Here is a 26,584-nt window from a genome sequence, read left to right on the forward strand (position 1 = left end):
GATCCCTGAGGCACTCCACTGTCCCACTCCCCTTCCACTGAGAAAATTGTCCATTTAATCCTACTCTCTGTTTCCTGTCTTTTAGCCAGTTTGCAATCCACGAAAGGACATCGCCACCTATCCCATGACTTTTTACTTTTCCTAGAAGCCTCTCATGAGGAACTTTGTCAAACGCCTTCTGAAATCCAAGTATACTATATCTACCGGTTCACCTTTATCCACATGTTTATTAACTCCTTCAAAAAAGTGAAGCAGATTTGTGAGGCAAGACTTGCCCTGGGTAAAGCCATGCTGAGTTTGTTCCATTAACCATGTCTTTCTATATGTTCTGTGATTTTGATGTTTAGAACACTTTCCACTATTTTTCCTGGCACTGAAGTCAGGCTAACCGGTCTGTAGTTTCCCGGATCACCCCTGGAGCCCTTTTTAAATATTGGGGTTACATTTGCTATTCTCCAGTCTTCAGGTACAATGGATGATTTTAATGATAAGTTAAACATTTTTACTAATAAGTCTGAAATTTCATTTTTTAGTTCCTTCAGAACTCTGGGGTGTATACCATCCGGTCCGGGTGATTAACTACTCTTCAATTTGTCAATCAGGCCTACCACATCTTCTAGGTTCACCGTGATTTGATTCAGTCCATCTGAATCATTACCCATGAAAACCCTCTCCATTACGGGTACCTCCCCAACATCCTCTTCAGTAAACATCGAAGCAAAGAAATCATTTGATATTTCCGCGATGGCCTTATTTTCTCTAAGTGCCCCTTTAACCCCTCGATCATCTAACGGTCCAACTGACTCCCTCACAGGCTTTCTGCTTTGGATATATTTAAAAATGTTTTTACTGTGAGTTTTTGCCTCTACAGCCCATTCTTTTCAAATTCTCTCTTAGCCTGTCTTATCAACGTCTTACATTTAACTTGCCAATATTTATGCTTTATCCTATTTTCTTCTGTTGGATCCTTCTTCCAATTTTTGAATGAAGATCTTTTGGCTAAAATAGCTTCTTTCACCTCCCCTTTTAACCATGCCGGTAATCGTTTTGCCTTCTTTCCACCTTTCTTAATGAGTGGAATACATCTGGACTGTGCTTCTAGAATGGTATTTTTTAACAATGACCACGCCTCTTGGACATTTTTTACTTTTGTAGCTGCTCCTTTCAGTTTTTTTCTAACAATTTTTCTCATTTTATCAAAGTTTCCATTTTGAAAGTTTAGCACGAGAGCCTTGGATTTGTACACTGTTCCTCTTCCAGTCATTAAATCTAATTTGATCATATTATGATCACTATTGCCAAACGGCCCCACCACCGTTACCTCTCTCACCAAGTCCTGTGCTCCACTGAGAATTAGATCTAAAATTGCTCCCTCACTCATCGGTTCCTGAACCAATTGCTCCATAAAGCTATCATTTATTCCATCCAGGAAAGTTATCTCTCTAGCGTGACCCGATGATACATTTACCCAGTCAATATTGGGGTAATTGAAGTCTCCCATTATTACCGCACTACCAATTTGGTTAGCTTCCCTAATTTCTCTTAGCATTTCACTGTCCATCTCACCATCTTGACCAGGTGGACGGTAGTATACCCCTATCACTAGGGGTATACTATAGTCTTCCCCGACACTATAGTATACCCCTATACTAGGGGTATACTATAGTCTTCCCCGACACACAAAGGATTTCTACCCATAAAGATTCAATTTTGTATTTAGTCTCATGCAGGATGTTTATCCTGTTGGACTCTATGCCATCCCGGACATAAAGCGACTCTATGCCATCCCGGACATAAAGCGCCTCCTCCCGAGTGCTCCTCTCTGTCATTGCGATATAATTTGTACCCCGGTCTGGTCTGGACTGATCTGGTTACGTACAGCGAAATATCGCCTGCGATAGAAAAAGGCACTTTATTGCAATTTGCGTTAATACCTATGCGAAGAGCTAAGTTACCGCAAACTGCGATAACTTTTTCGCACTTTGAGATAAGTGCAGAATGTGGTATTTCCTACGTACAACCACTGGGGGGATGAGAGAGAGCGCCTAGCCATTATGCCCTCACCCTAGATAGATATTTTTATTTATTTATTTATTTAACATCTTTTTTTATACTGACATTAAAATACACATCATATCGGTTTACATCATAACAAAAGGTTGAAATTACATTGAATGGGGGCGGGGGAAACAATGAGTACAGAGAACAAGAGAATAGGGGCTCTAGGGAAGAGCCTGAGAAATCAAACAAGGAAGAGGGGAGAGGAGGAGTGGGATATGAACATATTTACAAAATTGAAAATGAAAAGAACATATTTACAGCGAGGGGGGGAAAGGAGCGAAGGCGTAGGTGGGAGGGGGGTAGGCTAGTCTGGAAAGGCCTGGTGGAAGAGCCATGTTTTGAGTATTTTTCTGAATTTCAGTGGGCATGGCTCGAGGTGGAGGTGGGAGGGCAGGGCGTTCCAGTGAGTTGGACCGGCAATAGATAGGGCACGGTCCCGAGTTGCAGAGAGGCGGGCCTTCTTGAGGGGTGGGACTTGAAGGGTGCAAGCAAGGTTTGCTCTGGTAGGGCGGGCAGATTTGAGTGAGTTGGAGTGGTTCGCTGAGCCACGAGGAGTCATTTTTGTAAATAGATTTGTGTATGATGGTGAGGGTTTTGAAGAGGATACGGAATGAGATGGGGAGCCAGTGCAGGTCCTTGGTTTGTGCCCATTGGCACCTTGTTCAGCCGCTGTTGGTCTCTCTGGTCGAAAGGAGCGGTCTTGAGTTCTGTACTCACCTACATGTGAGGACTACCATCCTGCTTGTCCTAGGAGAAAGTGCAGTTGCTTACCTGTATCAGGTGTTCTAGGACAGCAGGATTTAGTCCTCAGGGATCTCGCCCACCTTCCCACGATGTTGGGTTCACCTTTGGTTTGTTTTATTTTTCACTCGTATTTTTTGCAGTTACGAGACTGAAGGGGGGGACCTCACGTGGGCAGGCGTATAGTAGCAGGCTGGGTTATGGTTGGGACCAGTCTGGGTTCCAGTAATCATTGTGCTGTGTGGTTCAGTGTCAACCCTGGAGCTGAATCAGTCTTAGACTTTAAGTGCTGTAACCTGTCATGTGGAGGCTTCTGAGCTTGATTCCTAGCTCAGTGTTGGCCACTGTCCCCAGTTATTGCGGGGACAGTGTTCAGAGCTCTTGGGATTGGGGCAGAGATTGAATGCTGACATCTAGTGACTGGATTTAAAGCTCAGAAGGGTCTCTCAATGTGATGATTGGGCTAGGTAAGATGTAAAGTAGGGGAAAATATCCCTAGGCAGTTGTGAATGAAAGCATATAGTGCCAGATCTTACACTTGTTGCCAGTTTCTGAGTTGGAAATCATAGCAATGGGTGGAAACTACTGGGCCAAAGGAAAAAGATGCCTTGCCAGGAGTTGTATGGCAACAAACCTTTCTTTTACTTCCACCTCATCCCAGGTCAACTGAACAGGCTTATCCAGGCCTGGATTTGCCCCATTGCTTGCATGGATTTGAAGTGGGGCAGTGGCAGGCCTAGGGTGAGGGTGAGGTGGCAGACCTCCTTCTCTCCCTTTGCTAACCTCCTTTTCATTGCTGCCACTTGTTTCCTTTTTACCTCATAGACCCCCAACTCCTGGCAGGGTCTCTTTCTTTTGGCCCAGCAGTTTTCTTCCAGCTCAACTGGCAACAGGCACTGTAAGTTTTAATTCCTAAGGATTCCTCTCCATTCCTGCAAAGAAGAGCGAATGAAAGAAAAAATAGCATTCTGGAAATAAGGTGGACACAGGAAGAAGACAGCAAAGGTCAAAACTAGAGTTTAGGGAACTGAGCCAAAAATGAGGAAAGAAGTGTCATTGAAATGCTTTTTTATATAAATCTCAAACTCGCTTTATTTCTCTGCAGGAGTTTGGAGAACATCAGAACATCATCAAACTGCTGAATGTCATTAGAGCTCAGAATGACAAGGACATTTACCTGGTTTTTGAGTACATGGGTAAGATTTAGTCATTCTTCACAGTGGAACCCTATACAGTTGTATGACTTCCTCAGGTTTCTGCATGGGAGCAGCAGTCCTATGGCTGTATCAGCCTCTTTACCTTGGCTGGATGTGTGGATTATTACAAAGATTGATAAGAAGACTCAAAGTTTTTCAAGTAGAAGGTAGTTGAATGGAAATATTTGATTATGGGTACAAATCAAGAAAGACTCTTAATGAGGTTTAAATGTTGAAATAGATTCACAGCTGTAAAAAGGGTTACTTAATGAACTATTAATATGACTGTTAGCAGCAATGAATAAAACTACTGTTGCAGGACAATTAGATCAATGAAAATCAGTCTAACTCTTCATTCAAACCAAGCGGAGATGAGTGTAATTTAAAGATCCAGTAATGTTCTTTTATGTCCCCTCCTCTAGGTGAACACTGAACTTGTTCAACCATGGTCCAAGATAATTGTATGAAATCATATTTGTGGTCCAGGCAATATTGTACAATCTGAGCTTTAATTTTGGATGTATTTGAGCAACTTCTATGCTCAATGAGTCACATTCTTACTGATTTAATTGATCATCTGACATAAATTACTGAATCACATAACTACATATTGAGATTTGCAATCTGTTGAGACCTTCCATTTCATTTAATCTTGAAAGCCATGACTGGATCAGACCAATCAAGTCCTGTCATAGCATTCACACAGAAATCACATTGTTGTCAAGACTTGTGTTCTGCCCTAGTATGCTGTATTTCCACTGGAGGATCTTTTAAAATGGCATGAACTACATGGTCTCGAATATTGGGACCTCTGAAATATGCTATCAGAGGTAACTCATCAAGGGAGAGGACTCAGCGGATCTACACACGACCATATACATGCGCATATGCTGCCAATCACAATTATTTGAAAGTTAGCCTCTCTATGCCCTCAAAATTTATCCAGTCAAAAAGAGCATCAGTAGGGACAGTCTTAGCTTTACTCGGTGTGCATATATATTCAGCACTGACCAGGTAAAGCTGCGTGCATAAATGTGGTTGGTAAAATAGGAGCCTTAACTTTATCTGGATATATGTGGAACTTTATCTGACTATCCAGATTACGTTGCATATGTGATTTTCCCCAGGTAAATGTGCCACTGAATAATGACCTCTGACTCATAACTCTGATGATTCTTCCTAAAGGGAGGCCCCTCCATTGGTAGTAACTTGCTGTAGACTTCGATTTGTAGATGACTTTGGCATGGGCAGGGTCGAGTATGCAGGGGAGTTGTGGTAGCTCATTAGAACAAGCAGCAGAAGGGCTCAGGTTCCGAAACTCTGCAATTATAGGGCTCCTTCTGGTGGTCCTCCTACCTCACCCTTCACCCTACTGCACCATCTTTAAACCATGAATTGAAGTTCTTTGTGAGAACAATTATTCCTTCTATTGTCCAAGACCCCTCCTTAACTCTTTCAACGTTTCTTTTCACGTAGATAAGCAGCTGAATTAGCCATGCTGTCTGGGTACGTCTTCCGTGCCACTAGGTGGCGGAGCTCTCTAAGTCTAGCAAAGTCTTTCAGCTAGGTGCTCCCTCTTATATCTTCTCTGATATACCTCAGGCTCCTCAGTCAGTTTTTTTCTGTGTGACAGTTAGCATGCGGAGCTCTGCTCTCCTGTGAGAGAACTTTGTGAAGAAAAAGGAAAGAAAGAAAACAAGCGTTTAACTATCAAGGTTTGCTCAAAAAACTACCAACAGTCAGAGACATGCCACATCCTGGCTTTAAATTTTGCTCCTGTGGCAAAATTATGTCGGCCACGGATGACCACATTCTGTATTATCTCTGTCTGGGACCATCCCATGACCAGAAAAATTGTGCATGTCCCCACGCTCCCAGCATCAGCGGGCTGCTAAACTGCAAGATTTACATTTAAAAGCTTCGGGCTCTTATGCCCCTTCTGAGGCCTCGGTGCGATCCTCCCCAGGCCCAAAAAGGAAGAAAACTACCCCTTCATCGAGGAGGGCTTCCTCTGTGGACCCTCCTACATCAGGACACCCGCAGTTGCTCTCCCGGCTGGAATCGGAGCACGGAGCAGGGGATACATCGATGGCATCGCAGCCGCATGCCTCACCGACACATCTACTCCCTGAAGACTGATGCACCAAAGCTGCTTCGAAGCGTCGCCACATCGAAGCAAGGCCAAGCATCGGCACACTGGCGCAAAGAGGATTCTGTGCCGAAGCTATACCATGCCGGCGCATTGTCAAAGCATCCAGCGTATCGACACAGGGGCACCACCGCGATGCACCCTTGACACACCGACGCACCACCAACGTAAACGACGCGTGTCGGTGTACAATCGAAGCAGCCATCCCACAGCTAACCCAAAAAACACCATTCGGGCCATAAGAAGCCTAGGGAAGCATTGCCATCATCGATAGTGGATCTGGACAGGGATATTTCACCATTCCGTTCATCATTCACTTCTCCTTCATCACCGGAAGAAATGTCTTCCACGTCCCTTCCCTCGGAAATGCCTCTGGCTCCCGACCAACCACTGGCTATTCCACAACTTCTACCACTGAGACCGCCTCCATAGAAACAGAGGCCACTACAGGAAGGGATTCGTCCCACTCCACCGCAACTTGTGCCGACACCTTCAGCTTCAGGCTATGGCTCAAATTACCACCATACTGACACAGTTTTTATAGTCAGTAGAACAGTCTCAAATTCCACCTTCATCACCTGCGGGCCCGCCAGAACCTGCAGTAGAACCAGTCATACCAGCACCAAAGGTCCCTCTGATTCAACCACCATCTCCGATGCACAATATATCAGATACTGATTCCTCATCTACGGGCTACCCCTCTGACCCGTCAGAGGTACCCCCCAGAACCGTCTTCGCCTCCAGAAGACCTGACGTATTCGCAGTTTATTGAGAAAGTCTGTCAACTGTTGAACGTAGAAACGCATCGACTTCCTGATCCCCACCAAGAAATGCTTGGTTTACTGAAGATTTTTGACACGTCTTCCGAACTAGTGGCCCTCCCACAGCACCCAGTTTTAACAACTCTGATGGAAAAGTCCTGTGACACGCCACTAACCAGTCCTCCCACATCACGGAAAATTGACTTAAAGTACAGGATGAAAGATTCCTTCTTTCATATATTGGTTCAACTACCTCATAATTCTGTGGTAGTTGAGTCCGCAGTGCAAAAAGCCAGAAAATCCAGAATTCATGCTAATACACCACCACACCGGGACCAAATGTCACTGGATGATTTTGCAAAGAAAACCTTCTAGTCTGCGATGTTGAATGCACGCATCCAGAACTATCAGTTCCACATAGCCCAATACCTGTTTGAGAATCTCCAGACATTGAAGTTGTCCATTCAACAAGCTTCGCCGGACATCACTCTTCCTCCTCAATATCATAATATTGAAGAAGGTCTTCGTCGTTTATTAAGATCCATTTATGAGGGATTTGATATTTCCTCAAAATCTTCAGCAAACGCAGTTGCAGTGAGATGCTTAGCATGGTTGAGATTCAGCACCATATGGGACGATGTCCATGAAAAACTGGCAAATTTACCCTGTCATCCCGAAAATTTGTTTGGAGACAAATTTATTGAAACGGTAGCTAAACTCAAGGAGCAAAAGACAGCCGTCCTTTCCTTGACCGCTCCTCACATCCCATCGACCTCAAGGCATCATTACACATCTTCAATGGCCTACTGGAGGGCCCCTTTAAATCTTTTAAGCCCTTTTTTTACTTTAAGCCTCCAACTTACCAGCAGGCGCTCGGCAACCATTCTATCAGTCTCAGGCACTACGTCAGTGTGCAAGGGCTGCTCGTCCACCACGCCAGCAGGCGGATCCTCCACCCGCAAAGCCTCAATCCAGTTTTTGAACATACTTTTGCCACCACAACAACCCTCTCCAGTGGGAGCCAGATTAACCAAGTATCTACCAGCCTGGAATCAAATAACCATGAACCAATAGGTCCTATCAATCATACGCCAGGGTTACACCCTTCATTTTTCATCCCTCCCGACCCTTCCACATTGGGTACCACAGAAGCAATTAACATCTCACAAAGAACCTCTATTGAAAGAATTCAAATGCTTCTGCACAACAATTGCATTCAGAAATTACCTTCCAAAGAATTCTATCAGGGATTCTACTCCCAATATTTCCTAATTCCCAAGAAATCGGGAGGTCTGCGTCCGATCTTAGATCTGCGTTCCCTCAACAAACACCTCTACAGAGAGAAATTCAAAATGACTTCGCTCAAATCCATCCTTCCCTATCTTCAATCAGGGGATTGGATGTGCTCGCTAGATCTGAAAGATGCGTATGCACATATCCCAATGCACCCAAGTTCCTGGCGGTACCTCTGCTTCCAAGTGGACAACCAACACTTCCAATACACAGTCCTTCCATTCGGTCTTTCTTCTGACCCCAGAATCTTTACCAAATGTCTCACAGTGGCGGTGGCGCACCTTCGTCATTAGGGGGTGCAGATATTCCCTTATCTGGATGATTGGCTTCTGGTAGCACCCAATCGAGACCTACTGAGATCCAATCTTCTCCTTACGATTTCCTGCCTCAACAACCTAGGTCTACACATCAATTACGAAAAGTCAAACCTAGAACCCACTCAGACATTACAATTCACAGGCGCCTTCATTGACACGATTCAGGACAAGGCTTTCCTCCCTCATCCGAGAGTTTTAGCCCTCTCCACTCTAGCTACGGATCTACTGCACAGCACATCAGCACCAGCTCGCCAGATACTAACTATTCTGGGACACATGGCAGCATCCATATATGTGGTCCCATACACACGTCTACACATGCGTCGCCTACAATGGGGCCTAAAGTCACAATGGATTCAATTCCTGCATCCACTGTCTACTCCAGTTACCTTGACTAACAGTATGAAAAAATACCTCCAGTGGTGGCTTTTTCCGTCAACCCTACAGACGGGTTCGCCCTTACGACCCCTTCAACATCAGATAATACTCACCACAGATGCGTCCCCGAAAGTTTGGGGAGCTCATCTGGATCACTTAATGACTCAAGGTCTATGGACTGTGTACGAAAGAACACAACACACAAACCTCCTAGAGCTCAAAGCAGTGAGAAACGCCCTTTGAGCCTCCGAAGAATCTTTACTAGGAAAGGTAGTAATGATTCACATAGACAACCAGGTGACAATGTTCTACATAAACAAGGAAGGAGGGTCCGGTTCTTGGAATCTTTGCAAGGAAACTGTCCTGATCCTGGAATAGGCTCACCAGCAGTGCATTTCTCTCTTATCTATCCAGCATCCAAACCGCCAGAGCAGACAAACTCAGCAGAATTTTTCATCCCCATGAGTGGGAACTAGACCAGACAGTAGCTCAACACATCTTCTCCATATGGGGTCTCCCTACTATTGACCTCTTTGCAACAGAGAACAACAGGAAACTGGAAACCTTTTGTTCAGTCTACCCGAGCCCTCATCGACTCGCCCCGGATGCCTTTCTAGTAAGTTGGTCTCACGACCTCCTTTATGCGTTCCCGCCGATTCCACTCATATCCCATATGATCCAGAGATGCATTGAAGACCGAGCGGATCTAATTTTAATAGCACCAGCGTGGCCCAGACAACCCTGGTACAGCTACCTATTGCACCTATCTATTTGCGACCCAATACCCCTGGGCAGCAACCCCCAGCTACTCACCCAGGACAAGGGATCTCTTCTTCACCCTCTTCACTCATCCCTACACCTCATGGCGTGGAGATTGAACGGATCGCATACCAACACCTAGACATTTTGCCTGATCTTCAAGATATCTTACTGTCCTCTAGGAAATAGTCAATAAGAATTAATTACAATAGGAAATGGGCACGCTATGCTTCCTGGTGTTCGACCATGGGTATTGACCCATTAACCTGTTCACCTGAACAACTTCTGTCCTAACTCCACCTTCTCTACACAAGAGACCTTGCAACATCCTCGCTTCGTGTCCATTTAAGCACTATAGCAGCTTACCACAAACCTCTTAACAGAGGTCCCATCTCATGTCATGGGCTAGTATCCAGATTCACGAAGGGTGCCTTACGTCTACGTACACCTTTACAGAAACCACCGGTACTGTGGGATTTCTGCCAACACTAGCACTGTTTGTTACTCAAGTTACCACTATGACCTTATATTTATTATCTCTGCTGTATTTTGTACCCGGCAAAAGGAAATACCTTTCCTCTTGCACTGCCAAGCTACATGTAAACCGATGTGATGTGTAAATCGAACACCGGTATACAAAAATAAATAAATAAATGTTAATATCGTCTTTGAACAACTAATGCTTCCACCCTTTGAACCAGTAGACACTTGTCATCTCCGATACCTATTGTGATGAGTTGAGCCAGAGCAGAGTCTCTGTGCTGTATAACTTTGAGGTGTTTTCCTCAAAGGGACTGTTACTTTGCAGGAAGGAAACTACATTTCCCAGGTGCCCTGGTAGTCAGCCTCAGGAAGGGTTGGGGGCAGGGAAACACAAGGGCGGTTTTCTTCCTAGGGAGGGGCACTCTATCTGACATAAAGAGAGTAGCCTTCCAAAGGAGGGAGAGAGGAGAGCTGGAGGGAAGGCAAGGCAAGTAACATCTAAAGCCTGAGGCAGGGGGATGGTGCCCAGGTAGACCCTTTTCCACTAAAGGCTACGTCAGCTCTAACAGGATTCCTTCACTCTTAAGGGCTGTGTAACAGGGGATATGCATAAGTGTCGTCAGCAGTGCCTTGAGGGTTAATTAGAGGGATTAGCTTCGGTGGCGTTGAAGAAGCTGAGGTAGGAAGGCTTATGCAAATGTGGAGAATGCTTATTGTGGGGTTTGGAACGAAGTATAAGGTAAAAAGGAAGAATATAAAATGGTTTTAGGACTGTACAAGCCAGGGGAGCTTGTGGCAGTGAAAAGAGTAGTTTTACTTAATGAAGTCAGCTGGAGGAAAAGAGGTAATTAGGACCTGGCAGCTGGCCTAAGGAGACGTTCCTGCAGTGGGGGAGGTTTCAGTACTGTGTTATGCTTGGGGGAAGTATAAGGTACTGGGGGAAAAACCTACTTTGCCCACATGTTGTGCAGGGGAACATATACTAGAAATTCAGAGTGAGAAGCTTGGATGTTTTGGGGGATTAGTGAATCAGGGCTTAAAGGGTATCAAACCCGCAAGCTCCCAGTTACTGCTTGGTAATGCAGGTCTGGTAATACTGTTTATGTTGAGTGTTTTTCCTTTCTGTGGAGTTTTGTTTAATTAATAAACTTCAATACATAAGAAGCTTCTGCCTGAATGTAATATGTTGTTTTAAAGGGCTGCCCGGGGGGTGACCCTTACTCTAGTGGAGAATGAGGGAAGTTTGGTCTCAGGGGCCTAGTTGTACGAGAACCTTCCCTCACAAGTGGTGCTGACCCATAGCCTCCTTGCCTTATGGTTATCCTCTACTCCTGTCTCCTGGGAGAAACTTCAAGAAAGGATCTGCTATAAAGGACTTTGTGGAAGCAGTCCTTGATAATTAGCCCCGAGCTTGAAGTCACCGCTGAGGACCTGCCACCAGGGGCACCATCATCGCCACACTATCATGGAAAGTATTTTTTCTGGTAGCTTTGACTTCTGCACGACAGGTTAGTGAGTTACAAGCCTTAGTCCACTAACCCCCTTATCTTTAATTTTACCATGACAAGGTGACTTTACGAACTCACCCCAAATTCTTGCCAAAGGTGATTTCCAGTTTTCACATCAACCAAACCATAACCTTACCCATTTTTTATCCAAAACCTCATGCGACGGTTAATGAGAAAAAACTCCACACTTTGGACTGCAAACGTGCGCTAGCCTACTATAAGCAGCGCACCCATTCTCCTACCAGACCTTCTCAACTTTTTCTACCCTTCAATCCGAACGCCCAAGGACGTCCAGTAACAAAAAGAACTCTATCCATCTGGATATCAAATTGCATTCATTTTTGCTACCAGCAACGCTCGCAAACTCTACCTACAATTCTGAAAGCGCACCAAGTACGTACACTAGCGGCCTCAATGGCTCATCTACATGATGTTCCGATCATAGACATTTGCAAAGCGACGACATGGTCCTCGCTGCACACTTTCACATCCCATTACTGCTTAAACAGGCAAAGGATGACGCAATAATGGGCCGGACTATTTTATAGAAGAGCACACATACCTCACACACACAGCCTTTATAGGAGCTGTCCGCCACAAACTTTGGTATTGAGCTACACTTCTAATTAACTCTCACATGTTCAATACGTCAGCTGGGGACTCCCAGATAGCATGGCTAATTCAGCTGCTTATCTACATGAAAAGAGCAAGTTTGCTTACCATAAACAGTGTTTTCTGTAGCTAGCAGATGAATTAGCCATGCTGACCAGCCCACCTCTCCTGACAGTTCCAGCATACTTCACTTGCTTTGATACTGACTGAGGAGCCTGAGGTATATCAGAGAAGATATAAGAGGGAGCACATATCTGAAAGACTTTGCTAGACTGAGAGCTCCGCCATCTAGTGGCATGGAAGACATACCCAGACAGCATGGCTAATTCATCTGCTTTCTACGGAAAACACCGTTTACGGTAAGCAAACTTGCTATTATCTCACCATTAGGTTATTTAAAACAAAATGTGCAGTAATATCCAAGTCATCTTCCGACAGAATAGGTTCTCTATGTATGTTAGAGTTAGAAATGTCCAGTGGTGGGGAGGTTCCAAGATGGGGGAGGTTGACTGCTTTCTTGGATAGTTTAGAGAGAGCATATGGGCTGGCAGTAATGTGACCAAAGATATTGACTCTTACAGATACGGATTTACATGCAGTGATAAAGAAAGGGAATTTGCTGAAAGACATTCACAAGCGTTACATTTTGTACCAGCTGCTAAAAGCCACCAAATTTCTTCATTCTGGTAACGTCATTCACAGGGATCAGAAGGTAAGTAATTCTATAGCTTGGGGGACACGGTCTCCCACAGGATCCCTTTTAGTGATGAGAATCAGGGAAGGGGGATCCATATTTTCCTGATAATGGGGTTGGGGGAGAGAGGAATTATTTTCTGCATCAGTATAAGGGGTGAGTACTGGGAGGGAGGGCAGACTTTTTTCTCTCACCATCGCCTGCAGTGTTAGTGATGGGATTCAGGAGAATGATGGTGGAAAAAAGTTCTTTCTCCATAACCCTGCATCAACAGTAGGGAATCAGAATAGGCAGACTCTCCCTTTGTATTTCCTGCAGTGTCAAGGATGGAAATCAGGAACTGGGGAGAGACTCTCTATCTAAGCATCTCTGCTACTTTACTGACAGGAATCATTGCGCATAAATGGCTCCTTCTTTGTCAAAAAATATACCAAAAAAAAAAGAGGGAGTTTTTAACAGACACTTAACAGGTGACTTGTGCATCATAGTAGGTGATCGGGCCAGCTCTAGTCAGTCTGCTTTGAAAGAGAGAGGAGAGACTACAGTCCAACTTACTTGGCAAAGCTAAGATTTCTTTAAATTAAGCCTTTTTACAAAGCTTTAATTTTGCTATTCTGTCTGCTTCCCACCCACCCCTAGGTTGGTTGTTCTAATATAGTCTACCTAAATACAATTGGCAACAGGATAAATTGGTAATTTAGTTGTTCCTTAGGTGTTATCCATCAGATAAATTTATCAAAATGAGGACTATCCAATGTAACCATTGTGAAGCATTTATTGTCAGGGAAGTCATCTGGAAACTTAGGGCTTGCCCTAAATGCTCAGAACTGTCTTCCTTGAAAAAAGAGCTGGCTGAAGATAATGCTGAATTGGAAGCAATAAAGAAAGTTTCACCCACTTTATATAATTCAGGAGTTAATCCCACATTACCACATAAAAACCAAAAGTCAAAACCAAAGGGGTTTACAGTAGGCTCAGGCAGGATAAGACCTGTGACCCACAGACACCCATTCTTGACAGCTGTGCAGCCCACAAGATTACCCTCTCACTCACATAGAGCATTAAGGAACTCAAAATACAGAATTATAGTGGGCTCTGGTAGAATCAGACCTGTGATGCAGAGACACACACTGTATCAAGTGCAACAAGTACAAAATGCCTTCTCTGTATTAAATACTGAAGAAGTTCTTGAGGAAAAGATTGAAATATTATCTGAAAAGAGAGAAAAAACCCAATGCACACAGAAATTCCAGATCAGAAACCAAAGGAATAAGCTCACTGTGATGGATGACTCTGCCATCAGAGGCACTAATCCTTTCCCTTACACAAAGGCAAAGGGAAAAGTGGATAACAAAACTCAACTAAAGAGGTCACAAAAGGAGTCCAGAAACAGCAGTAACCTGAATGAAGAAAGCTGGAAAGCTATGAGCACAAATGCTCGTAGTTTGGGCAATAAAATCCCAGATCTGCAAGCCCTAATGGTGGAGGCGGACTTGGACGTTGTTGCTGTCACGGAAACGTGGTTTACGGAATCTCATGACTGGGATACGGCAATACCGGGCTATAACTTGTTAAGGAAAGACAGAGAGGACAGGAAAGGGGGAGGAGTGGCTCTTTGTCAGAAACAATATCCAAGCATCGGAGCTGCAAGGAAGATGGGGCAATGAAGAAGCACTATGGGCCAATCTAAAAAAAGATGGGACATCCATTTTTATTGGAGTGGTTTACAGGCCTCCAAACCAAAAGGAAGAGCTGGACAGAGATCTGGTTGAAGACATCCACAGGATAGGAAAGAAGGGAGAAGTGGTGATAGTTGGAGACTTTAATATGCCAGATGTAGACTGGAGAATCCCATCTGCAGAATCTAATAATAGTAGAGAAATAGTGGATGCCCTGCAAGTAGCTTTGTTCAAACAAATGGTTATGGAACCCATGAGAGAAGGAGCAATACTTGACTTAGTGCTCACTAATGGAGATAACATCTCTGATGTCCAAGTGGGCGCCCACCTCAGCACCAGTGATCACCAAACGGTATGGTTTAATATCACAAAAAAGATACGGAAAAGAAGCACAAAAACCCGAGTTCTGCAGTTCAAAAACACAAACTTTGATGAAATGGGGAAGTACCTGGAGGAAGAACTAAAAGGCTGGGAGAATGTGAGAGATGTGGATCAACAGTGGACCAATCTAAAAGGAGCAATTGCCAAGTCAACTAATCTATATGTTAGAAAAGTAAAGAAAAGCAAAAGAAAAATGAAACCTATCTGGTTCTCAAAGGAGGTGGCTGACAAAATAAAGGCTAAAAGAACAGCATTCAAAAAATACAAAAGATCCCAAAGAGAGGAGCACAAAGAAGAATATCTGGTAGAACTGAGGGAGACGAAGAAATTAATCAAGAGAACAAAAGGTCAAGCAGAAGAGAGGATTGCCAAGGAGGTAAAGAGAGGTGACAAAACATTTTTCAGATACATCAGTGAAAAGAGAAAAGTTCAAAGTAGTATAGTGAAATTGAAAGGTGGAAAGGATCAATGTGTGGAGAGAGACGAAGAAATGGCAGAAATATTAAACGAATACTTCTGTTCTGTGTTCACGAAGGAGGACCCTGGAGAAGGACCGTCCCTAGTTAACAAGATACTGGAGGGGAGTGGAGTAGATGTAACTCCATTTACAGTAGAAAATGTATGGGAAGAGCTGGGGAAACTGAAAGTAGACAAAGCCATGGGACCTGATGAGGTTCATCCCAGGATACTGAGGGAGCTCAGAGATGTGCTGGCGGGTCCGCTGTGTGACCTGTTCAATAGATCCCTAGAAAGGGGAATGGTGCCGAGTGATTGGAGAAGAGCTGTGGTGGTTCCGCTTCACAAGAGTGGGAACAAAGAGGAGGCTGGTAACTACAGACCGGTTAGCCTCACTTCGGTGGTGGGAAAAGTATTGGAGACACTGTTGAAAGAGAGAATAGTGAACTATCTACAGTCGGGAGAATTGCTGGACCAGAGGCAGCATGGATTCACCAGGGGAAGATCCTGTCAGACAAATCTGATTGACTTTTTTGACTGGGTAACCAAGGAATTGGATCAAGGAAGAGCGCTCGATGTCATCTACTTGGATTTCAGCAAAGCTTTTGATACAGTCCCGCACAGGAGACTGGTGAATAAAATGAGAAGCTTAGGAGTGAGTGCCGAGGTGGTGACCTGGATTGCAAACTGGTTGACGGACAGAAGACAATGTGTGATGGTAAATGGAGCTCTCTCTGAAGAGAGGGAGGTTTTAAGTGGTGTACCACAAGGATCGGTGTTGGGACCGGTCCTGTTCAATATATTTGTGAGCGACATTGCGGACGGGATAGAAGGTAAGGTTTGTCTTTTTGCGGATGACACTAAGATCTGCAACAGAGTGGACACGCCGGAAGGAGTGGAGAGAATGAGACGGGATTTAAGGAAGCTGGAAGAGTGGTTGAAGATATGGCAGCTGAGATTCAATGCCAAGAAGTGCAGAGTCATGCATATGGGGAGTGGAAATCCGAATGAACTATATTCGCTGGGGGGAGAAGGGCTGATGTGCACGGAGCAGGAGAGAGACCTTGGGGTGATAGTGTCTAATGATATGAAGCCTGCGAAACAATGCGACAAGGCAATAGCAAAAGCCAGAAGAATGCTGGGCTGCATAGAGAGAGGAATATCGAGTAAGAAAAGGGAAGTGATTATCCCCTTGTACAGGTCCTTGGTGAGGCCTCACCTGGAGTACTGTGTTCAGTTCTGGAGACCGTATCTACAAAGAGACAAGGACAAGATGGAAGTGGTACAGAGAAGGGCGACCAGGAAGGTGGAGGGTCTTCATTGGATGACATACGAGGAGAGATTGAACAATCTAAATATGTACTCCCTGGAGGATAGGAGGAGCAGGGGTGATATGATTCAGACTTTCAGATACTTGAAAAACTTTAATGATCCAAAGACAACGACAAACCTTTTCCGTGGGAAAAAAATCAGCAGAACCAGAGGTCACGAGCTGAGGCTCCAGGGAGGAAGACTAAGAACCAATGTCAGGAAGTATTTCTTCACGGAAAGGGTGGTGGATGCCTGGAATGCCCTTCCGGAGGAAGTGGTGAAGTCTAAAACTGTGAACGACTTCAAAGGGGCGTGGGATAAAAACTGTGGATCCATCAAGTCTAGAGGGCGTGAATAAAGAGGAGGCATTCAAACACTGCACGGAGCGGCAGTAGCCACAGAGGCATTCACGGAGCGGGATGCCAGTGGCCAGTAGTTGGTGTTCCACCTTCACAGAGCGGAAGGATGGAGGGCTGCTATCTCAAAAAAATAAAAAAATAAAAACAGGGGTGGGTAAGAGTATGGGGTAAGGGTGTGGCCTGCTTGTTACAGCGGTTGCTACCCCTAATTGAGCTGGACGTTCACTTGGATGCAGATACAGCGCTGCTCTCTAAATTGGTGGTGGGGTGGAGGGGAATTAGGGCTGGAGGGTACTGGAAGCCAATAGTAACAGGTGGGAGAGAAAAAAAAGGGGAAAAAAATGGATAAAGTGCGTAGCTTGCTGGGCAGACTAGATGGGCCGTTTGGTCTTCTTCTGCCGTCATTTCTATGTTTCTATGTTTCTGCTCCACCAGTCAAGAACATGTGGGTTTAGTCTCTTCATCCACCAGTTTTTATTTTTAATGACATCGCCTGTATGCATGTTCATGCATGGAACCAGATACAGCCTGTGCTCTCTACCTTCTGTTATTGGACGGTTGTCGACAAGCCTTGACCCAGCTTTTTAATTAAAGAGAATTTTTATGGCTATTTCATGTTTGTGATATAGTGCTTAAACTATTTTTCAGTCAAATTTATCTTAATGGTCCCAAGCTCCTGTGAATTTGTCTCTGCAGTGAAGTAAGCCAGGACAGCAACACAGCTCGCTACCCATCTGATAGGGTTTGTTTTCTCTGGGAGAGCATTGCATGTGTAGTTTCAGCAAGCCCCTTTCTAAAAAGGACCATCTGCTTACTCTCTGAGCTCCTGCAGTTGATAAGCCTTGCAGCGAAGCGTGCCATTGACAGTGTGAAAGCTCATCACCTCCTGTCAGGGCTCAAACCAAGCCCACTAACCCAAGGGTTTCCATTCTGGCTCCCATCTCCTGAATGTGGTAGGTTAAGTAGTAAAAAAAACCCAAAAAACAGTTGACAAGAGAAGATAACCCTCGTTTTCCTAGCATGTAGGCAGATGGACTCAGGACCAATGGTTTATGTGCTCCCCTGCTGGCAGATGGAGTCGGAATCAGGTTTCAAAGCTGATGTTGCCCTAGATATACCCCTGCAGTGATTTCAGCCATTCAGTATGTCTCCATCTCCTAGCAGATGTGGACACGCTATCCCTGCACTAGCAGCGGTGTTTAGCAGGATTGCAGTACTAGTTGGAAGAAATTCAAATTTTACCTCTAAACTGGGAGAAAGATCGAGTCCCACTTTCCTGCGGTGATACCTAAGGGTCCCTCCCCCAGTCGAGAATTCCTGAGGTGATTTCCGAGATCCCTCAGAGGTTTGCCTTGGTCTGGTAGCCAGTTCCCGGCATGGATTTTTCTGCTAAAGCATTTGAAAGGTTGTGGGTGCAGGAAGCCGAGCCCGGCGGTGTCGGCTTAATCCCTCTCCTCCTGCAGCCGGAGACCGTCTCTGTACTCAGCCGGTAAGTGCTGAGCCTAGGTAACTAGAGAACTCCTCCTATCTAGAGAGATGGAAGGGCTTCGGTAAGTCTTTCCCCCAGTCTCCTTGCTCGGCGCGCCGTACCGATCTCGTTCCCGATAGGGCGAAGGAAAGGGGTTTCCGAGCAGGTTGAGCAGCCTGCAAATGGGCTAGGCCCCACTTCACGCTTGGTGGGTACTTCACGTGGCGGGCCGAGGTGGCACCATCTTGCGTGCGGTTTGTTGCGGCACCATTTCCCTCCACTGTCCGTCGGTACGCACAGTGCAGGCTGTGTACTCCTGGGCATATAACTGTGTGCATAACTACATGCACAACCGGCCGCTTAGATTTACGTGCTGAGGAGGGTCTGTGTGCGCTTGAGAGACACTATCTGGCTGAGTACACAAGCTAAGTGTGCTGCCTGCCATATTAGTGCTGCGCAGTCTGACCTGGAATCTTTCCTATGTCAGCACTGTGAGGAAGCCCAGGGAAGACTGGACTCTCAGAACTTTTCCAAGTCTGGACCCTCCCAGTCGGAGGATGGGTCAGCCACAACCTTATCTGGCAGCATCTCAGACCTGAGCAATTCCGGGGTGGCACCCTCCCTGGGAGAGGGAAGTTCAGCGGCACCTTACCCTAGTTCCTCCTGGGCTAATTATGGCTTTACCCAGGGCAAGTCTTGCCTCACAAATTTGCTTCACTTTTTTGAAGGAGTTAATAAACATGTGGATAAAGGTGAACCGTTAGATATAGTATACTTGGATTTTCAGAAGGCGTTTGACAAAGTTCCTCATGAGAGGCTTCTAGGAAAAGTAAAAAGTCATGGGATAGGTGGCGATGTCCTTTCGTGGATTGCAAACTGGCTAAAAGACAGGAAACAGAGAGTAGGATTAAATGGACAATTTTCTCAGTGGAAGGGAGTGGACAGTGGAGTGCCTCAGGGATCTGTATTGGGACTCTTACTGTTCAATATATTTATAAATGATCTGGAAAGAAATACGACGAGTGAGATAATCAAATTTGCAGATGACACAAAATTGTTCAGAGTAGTTAAATCACAAGCAGATTGTGATAAATTGCAGGAAGACCTTGTGAGACTGGAAAATTGGGCATCCAAATGGCAGATGAAATTTAATGTGGATAAGTGCAAGGTGATGCATATAGGGAAAAATAACCCATGCTATAATTACACAATGTTGGGTTCCATATTAGGTGCTACAACCCAAGAAAGAGATCTAGGTGTCATAGTGGATAACACATTGAAATCGTCGGTTCAGCATGCTGCGGCAGTCAAAAAAGCAAACAGAATGTTGGGAATTATTAGAAAGGGAATGGTGAATAAAACGGAAAATGTCATAATGCCCCTGTATCGCTCCATGGTGAGACCGCACCTTGAATACTGTGTACAATTCTGGTCGCCGCATCTCAGAAAAGATATAATTGCGATGGAGAAGGTACAGAGAAGGGCTACCAAAATGATAAGGGGAATGGAACAACTCCCCTATGAGGAAAGACTAAAGAGGTTAGGACTTTTCAGCTTGGAGAAGAGACGACTGAGGGGGGATATGATAGAGGTGTTTAAAATCATGAGAGGTCTAGAACGGGTAGATGTGAATCGGTTATTTACTCTTTCGGATAGTAGAAAGACTAGGGGACACTCCATGAAGTTAGCATGGGGCACATTTAAAACTAATTGGAGAAAGTTCTTTTTTACTCAACGCACAATTAAACTTTGGAATTTGTTTCCAGAGAATGTGGTTAGTGCAGTTAGTATAGCTGTGTTTAAAAAAGGATTGGATAAGTTCTTGGAGGAGAAGTCCATTACCTGCTATTAAGTTCACTTAGAGAATAGCCACTGCCATTAGCAATGGTTACATGGAATAGACTTAGTTTTTGGGTACTTGCCAGGTTCTTATGGCCTGGATTGGCCACTGTTGGAAACAGGATGCTGGGCTTGATGGACCCTTGGTCTGACCCAGTATGGCATTTTCTTATGTTCTTATGTCAAGCCTGGCATCCTGTTTCCAACAGTGGCCAATCCAGGCCATAAGAACCTGGCAAGTACCCAAACACTAAGTAGATCCCATGCTACTGATGCCAGTAATAACAGTGGCTATTCCCCAAGTCAGCTTGATTAATAGCAATTAATGGACTTCTCCCTCAAGAACTTATCCAAACCTTTTTTAAACCCAGCTACACTAACTGCACTAACAACATCCTCTGGCAACAAATTCCAGAGTTTAATTGTGCGTTGAGTAAAAAAGAACTTTCTCCGATTAGTTTTAAATGTGCTACTTGCTAACTTCATGGAGTGCCCCCTAGTCTTTCTATTATCCGAAAGAGTAAATAACCGATTCACATCTACCCGTTCTAGACCTCATACAGAAAAGTCTTGACAAGGGCATGGCCTTGAATTTTTAAAGGTACATGTTGCAGCGATTTGCATTAAGTGAAAAGCTTAAGGGGACATCTAGATTGTTTCACGTTTTTCGACAAGGAGTTAAACGCTTAATCCTACAGTGTGGTCTATGATACTGTTAAGGAATTTGAATTTGGTAGTAAGTGAATTAGCAAGCCCTCCTTATGAGGCGTTATAAGTGACTTGGAAGGATTTGACATTGAAAACTACATTTTTATTGTCAGTTACTTCAGTAAGATGCATTTTGGTGTTGTAGTCTTGTCTTGAAGAGTCCCTTTCTAAGGTAACATAAGAACATGCCATACTGGGTCAGACCAAGGGTCCATCAAGCCCAGCATCCTGTTTCCAACAGTGGCCAATCCAGGCCATAAGAACTTGGTAATTACCCAAACACTAAGTCTATTCCATGCTACTGTTGCTAGTAACAGCAGTGGCTATTTTCTAAGTCAACTTAATTAATAGCAGGTAATGGACTTCTCCTCTAAGAACTTATCCAATCTTTTTTTAAATACAGCTACACTAACTGAACTAATCATATCCTCTGGCAACAAATTCCAGAGTTTAATTGTGCGTTGAGTGAAAAATTACTTTCTCCGATTAGTTTTAAATGTGTCCCATGCTAACTTCATGGAGTGCCCCCTAGTCTTTCTACTATCCAAAAGAGTAAATAACCGATTCACATCTACCCCCGTTCTAGACCTCTTATGATTTTAAACACCTCTATCATATCCCCCCTCAGCCGTCTCTTCTCCAAGCTGAAAAGTCCTAACCTCTTTAGTCTTTCCTCATAGGGGAGCTGTTCCATCCCCTTTATCATTTTGGTTGCCCTTCTCTGTACCTTCTCCATCGCAATTATATCTTTTTTGAGATGCAGCGACCAGAATTGTACACAGTATTCAAGGTGCGGTCTCACCATGGAGCGATTCAGAGGCATTATGACATTTTCCGATTTATTCATCATTCCCTTTCTAATAATTCCCAACATTCTGTTTGCTTTTTTGACTGCCGCAGCACACTGAGCCGACGATTTCAATGTGTTATCCACTATGACACCTAGATCTCTTTCTTGGATGGTAACTCCTAATATGGGACCTAACATTGTGTAACTATAGCATGGGTTATTTTTCCCTATATGCATCACCTTGCACTTATCCACTTAGTGAGGATTCGATAATGCTGAGACCTATTACATAAGGAAGCTTCAGCATTCCATTTAAATTGGCCCATAATATTACCACCTTTTGATGAGAAGGCTTGTAGGGGCCTGCAATCTTTAAAGTTCTTAGATGTGAAGAAATGTGTAAGAGAATATTTAAAGATAAGTGAATTTTGCAATTCTGATAGAATGATTGTGTTATTCAGTGGCACATGAAAGGGGGAGACCATCTCAAGATGGGTTAAGAAAACCAAAGTGTGTTCATATTTACTACAGGGGCTGCAAATGTCAGAGGGCATCAGGGCCTATTCGACTAGAGCACAGTCTTCATCATGCGTTGAGATAACGCAATAAATCCGGTTGACATTGATAAAGCGGCAACTTGGATGACTCTGTGTCCATTTGCCAAGCACTATAGGTTGGTTGTTCTCGTGAAACAGGATGCTATTTTGGGACAGGTGTCTTAAGAGCGAGTTTGCAATCCACCCACCCGATGTAATGGGGCTTTGATCCATCCCACATGTTCTTCTCTGGAGGAGCAGAAGGACAAGGAAGGAGAAATTAAAACTTAACTGATAATTCCTTTTCTTTTCCTTCTGCTATACCAGTCAAGAAGCCCAGGCGGGGATGTGCACCTTGGGCTATCTCTATGAAAGTGAGATCTGATTGACATAAATTTTATAACTTGTAAAAAGAAAAGAAAAAGATTGATAAAATGGAAAAATGGTTTGAGGAGTTTTTTCATTCCTCCAAGGATTTTTAAGACTATATTTCTTAGATAAAGTGCTCTTATTGTGTAAGTTGATAATTTATCTCAAAGAAAGTGTAGATATTACTTTTTGTGTGTGTTTTGTTGAGATTAGGTCAGAATTTTAGATTTCAGTTATTACATTTTTATTTTGTTTAAATTTAGCTTTGACTGTAGTTTGCTGTATCTAGTTCCATGCATCACATACATACAGGTGATGTAATAAAAAAGGGCTCTGCCTCCAACTGTTGCGCTTGGAGGTGGAGCCTTGTCCTGGAGCAGTGTAGGACGGCTCCCTGGTCAGGCCCAGGGAGCACCTGCCCCCAGGGGGCGGAGCACAGGAGGAGACAGAGGCTGAGAGGAGCTTCATCACTGGAAGCCTGCGGTCCCCCCGGGTGGAGCCTTTGGGGACCCGGGCTGCTTGGACTTAGGTGGGCCTCATAGGGTCTCCTGGACAGGAAGTAGAGAGGTGTGCCACTAGTAGCAAGGGAGCGCGGTCGGTCACTTAACTGTAGGCCTGGAGTAACAGGAAAGGCTAGTACAGCGTAGGCGATGACCAGGCAAGGGACAGAGCCAGAATCAAGGAGACGTGGTCAATGGCAGCTGGGGTCAGGTTCCGAAGATCAGTCTGAGGGAAGTCAAAGCAGAAGTCAGATACCAGGAATCAGTCCGAGAGTAGTCAACGAAGCATCCAGGGGTCAGACGAGGTCACGAAGGCAGGCAAAGGTCAGAATCCAGGCAGCGATCAGAATGGTCAATGAAGCAGGCAGAGGTCAGTTCCAGAGAATCAGTCTGAGGGTACTACCTGGGAAGACAAGGACAGGAGGACGCTGGAACAAGGTTAGAACGAGACTGGAACAAGACTGTGAATGCGGAGGCAAACTAGTACACATAGGGGTAGATTTTATAATTTAGCGCAAACGCGTACTTTTGTTCGCGTGATTTCAATAGATACGCGCGTATCCATTAAAATCCGGGAACGGCGCACGCAAGGCTGCCAATTTTGGGCAGCCTGCGAGTGCTGAGCCGCGCAGCCTGCCTCCGTTCCCTCCGAGGCCGCTCTGAAATCGGAGCGGCCTCGGAGGGAACTTTCTTTCGCCCTCCTCTCACCTTCCCCTACCTAACCCACCCCCCCGGCCCTTTCTAACCCCCCTCCTACCTTTATCGCTGGATTTACGCCTGCCGGAGGCAGATGTAAATCTGCGCGCGCCAGCGGGCTGCTGGCGCGCCATCACCCGACCTGGGGGCTGTTCTGGAGGGCGTGGCCACACCTCTGGAACGCCCCAGGCCGAAACCATGCCCATGGCACTGCCCCCAAAACGTCGTGTCATCCGTGCCACGCCCCCGAAACGCTGCAACACGACCGCCACGCCCCCGGCACGCCTCTCCATGCAAGCCCCGGGACTTACGCGCGTCCCGGGGCTTGCGCGCACCGCCGAGCCTATACAAAATAGGCTCGGCCCGCGCAGGGGGGGGTTTGGGGTAGGTTTTCGGGAGGTACGCGCATATCTCTTTGAAAATCTACCCCATACAGTGCCGACCCGATTACCAAAGCAAGGAAGTGCAGGCAGGAACTTCCTTATGTAGTACGTTCAATCAGGACGCGCCGCGGAGCTAGGACCCGCCCCTGGCCCTACAAGAGACCGGCCGGTCCGCGCGCGCATGACGCCACTGAGGACGCCAAACTCTGGCGTGAGGCCTGGTGCGCAGTGGAAGGCCCAGCGACCGCCGCTACGGGACGCCGAGGCCTGGGGGAGCTTGCGGCTGCCGCTGGGGAAGCCAACCCGTGACCTGCAGAGGAGCTAGCGAGGTGAGCAGGTCCGAGCATGGACGGGGCGCATAACACCAACTCCTGGATGAGGGGGCTAAACCCACATGTTTTAGACTGTTGTAGCAGAAGCTAAGGCAAGAAAATCATCAGATAAGTCTTAATTTCTCCTTTTAAAGTTGTGCAGGGTTTCTGCCTATAAAAGTATGCACATATCCAATCTGATGTACTTTTATGTGAACAAAAAAAGTTGTTTGAAGGGGTGGAGTTGGGAATACTGCATACTTTTGATTTTAAAAAGGCATGGAAATTAACCCACAGAAGTTACCTGTTAAAAACAGCAGGGGTGAGTTTGTGCTATTATTTTGCATAATTTTCAAAGTGAATGCAAACAGATAAGTGTGCAAAGTGGCTTAATTTACGCATTTTAGCAAGGCATAAGATTCATATAGAAACATAGATATGGCGGCAGAAAAAGACCAATCGGCCCATCCAGTCTGCCCAGCAAGCTCCCACAGTTATTTTCCCATACTTATCTGCTTCACCGAGCACCAAGTTCAGGGCCCTTGTTGGTAACTGTTTGATTCAAATTTCCTGCCACCCCCTGCCATTGATGCAGAGAGTAATGTTGGAGTTGCATCAAAGGTGAGCATAAGGCTTATGGTTAAGGGTAGTAACTGCCGCATCAAGCAAGTTACCCCGATGCTTGTTTCCCCAGACTGCACAGATCGATGCTTTGTTGGATGTTGTCTGAATGTAAATCCTGTACTCTGCCTATCCTAATGCTTCTCTCTGTCTCCCTCCCCAATCTCTTCTGTTATTCAGCATCTGATACTGGTCTCTTTTTTTTTCTGCCCTCAGCCCTCTAATATCCTGCTTGATGCTGACTGTTTTGTGAAACTCTGTGATTTTGGGCTTGCTCGCTCTTTGTATCAGCTCCAGGAGGATCAAGGGAATCCCACGCTGACTGAATATGTTGCCACACGCTGGTACCGAGCTCCAGAAATCTTACTCGCTTGCCACAGGTAAGGAAGAAATCCACCATTCTAACAGCGCTTTCCTGTCATAGTCTCTGAGAAAGTGTCAGCTGCAGTGCTGGAGCTCTTCTCTTGTGTTGTGAGAGGTTGATGAGAACAAAGGTCATGTTGGGTCAGACCAAGGTCCATAAAGCCCAGTGTCTTGTTGCCGACTGTGGCCAGCGCAGGTCACAAGTGCAATCCTATTATTATTACTGGTGTATTTGCAAGGTCCCAAGTTCATTTTCCCAGGGCAGTAGGTGCGGCAGAAGATAGACACAAAGGCAGGTTTCCTCTACATTCAGGCAGGCCAATCCACACAAATGGACTGAGATCAGCTGACTTGCTGATGTCATCCTCATATAGTAGGGCACTGACAACAGCCTGCCAGCATTTTCTCTCTCAGGTAGATGGATTGAGGACATACTCCTGTTAGGAGTAGGAAAGGCAGGCTAGAGGTGGATTCCTGAGGTGATGGCAGGGCTCCGGCAGAGAGTCAGACAGTTTGCAGGGAATTCCTGAGGTGAAGGCTTCATTTCCAGTGAGGGCAAAGAAACCTTGGACTCAGTGCTGATTCTCTTCCTGCCTCTCTTCCCCCTTCCTTGGGGGTAGTTTATGGGCAGTTCCCCTTGGTGGCTGGGCAATATGTATGTCGGGCATATTTTTTGGGTCAGGTGGAATACCCTTGATTAGTGGGCCGGGTCCTATCACTTAAAAAAAAGAAAAAAGCAGAACATCAGCATTACTTTACAGCTGAATGTACTCGCACTGATAGTAGTAGCGGGAACACAGGATTTCTGCTGTAGGGAGTTGGTTTTTTTGTTGCCATCTGAGGATTAGGCAGCTGATTTTCT

General features: G+C 45.3%; 1 protein-coding gene across 5 annotated transcripts in view; it reads left to right on the top strand.

Annotated features, from left to right (window-relative positions):
• Positions 1-26,584, top strand: part of MAPK15 (mitogen-activated protein kinase 15) — a 362,466-nt gene that overhangs the window by 67,780 nt on the left and 268,102 nt on the right. For all 5 annotated transcript variants that reach the window (XM_029592333.1, XM_029592334.1, XM_029592335.1 and 2 more), the window contains 3 exons: positions 3,908-3,998; positions 12,840-12,970; positions 25,576-25,739. In XM_029592333.1, the coding sequence (XP_029448193.1) occupies positions 3,908-3,998; positions 12,840-12,970; positions 25,576-25,739 (386 nt within the window). The remainder of the gene's footprint in view (positions 1-3,907; positions 3,999-12,839; positions 12,971-25,575; positions 25,740-26,584) is intronic.

This window comes from Rhinatrema bivittatum, chromosome 2, assembly GCF_901001135.1.
Source record: "Rhinatrema bivittatum chromosome 2, aRhiBiv1.1, whole genome shotgun sequence".
NCBI classification, from domain to species: Eukaryota; Metazoa; Chordata; class Amphibia; order Gymnophiona; family Rhinatrematidae; genus Rhinatrema; species Rhinatrema bivittatum.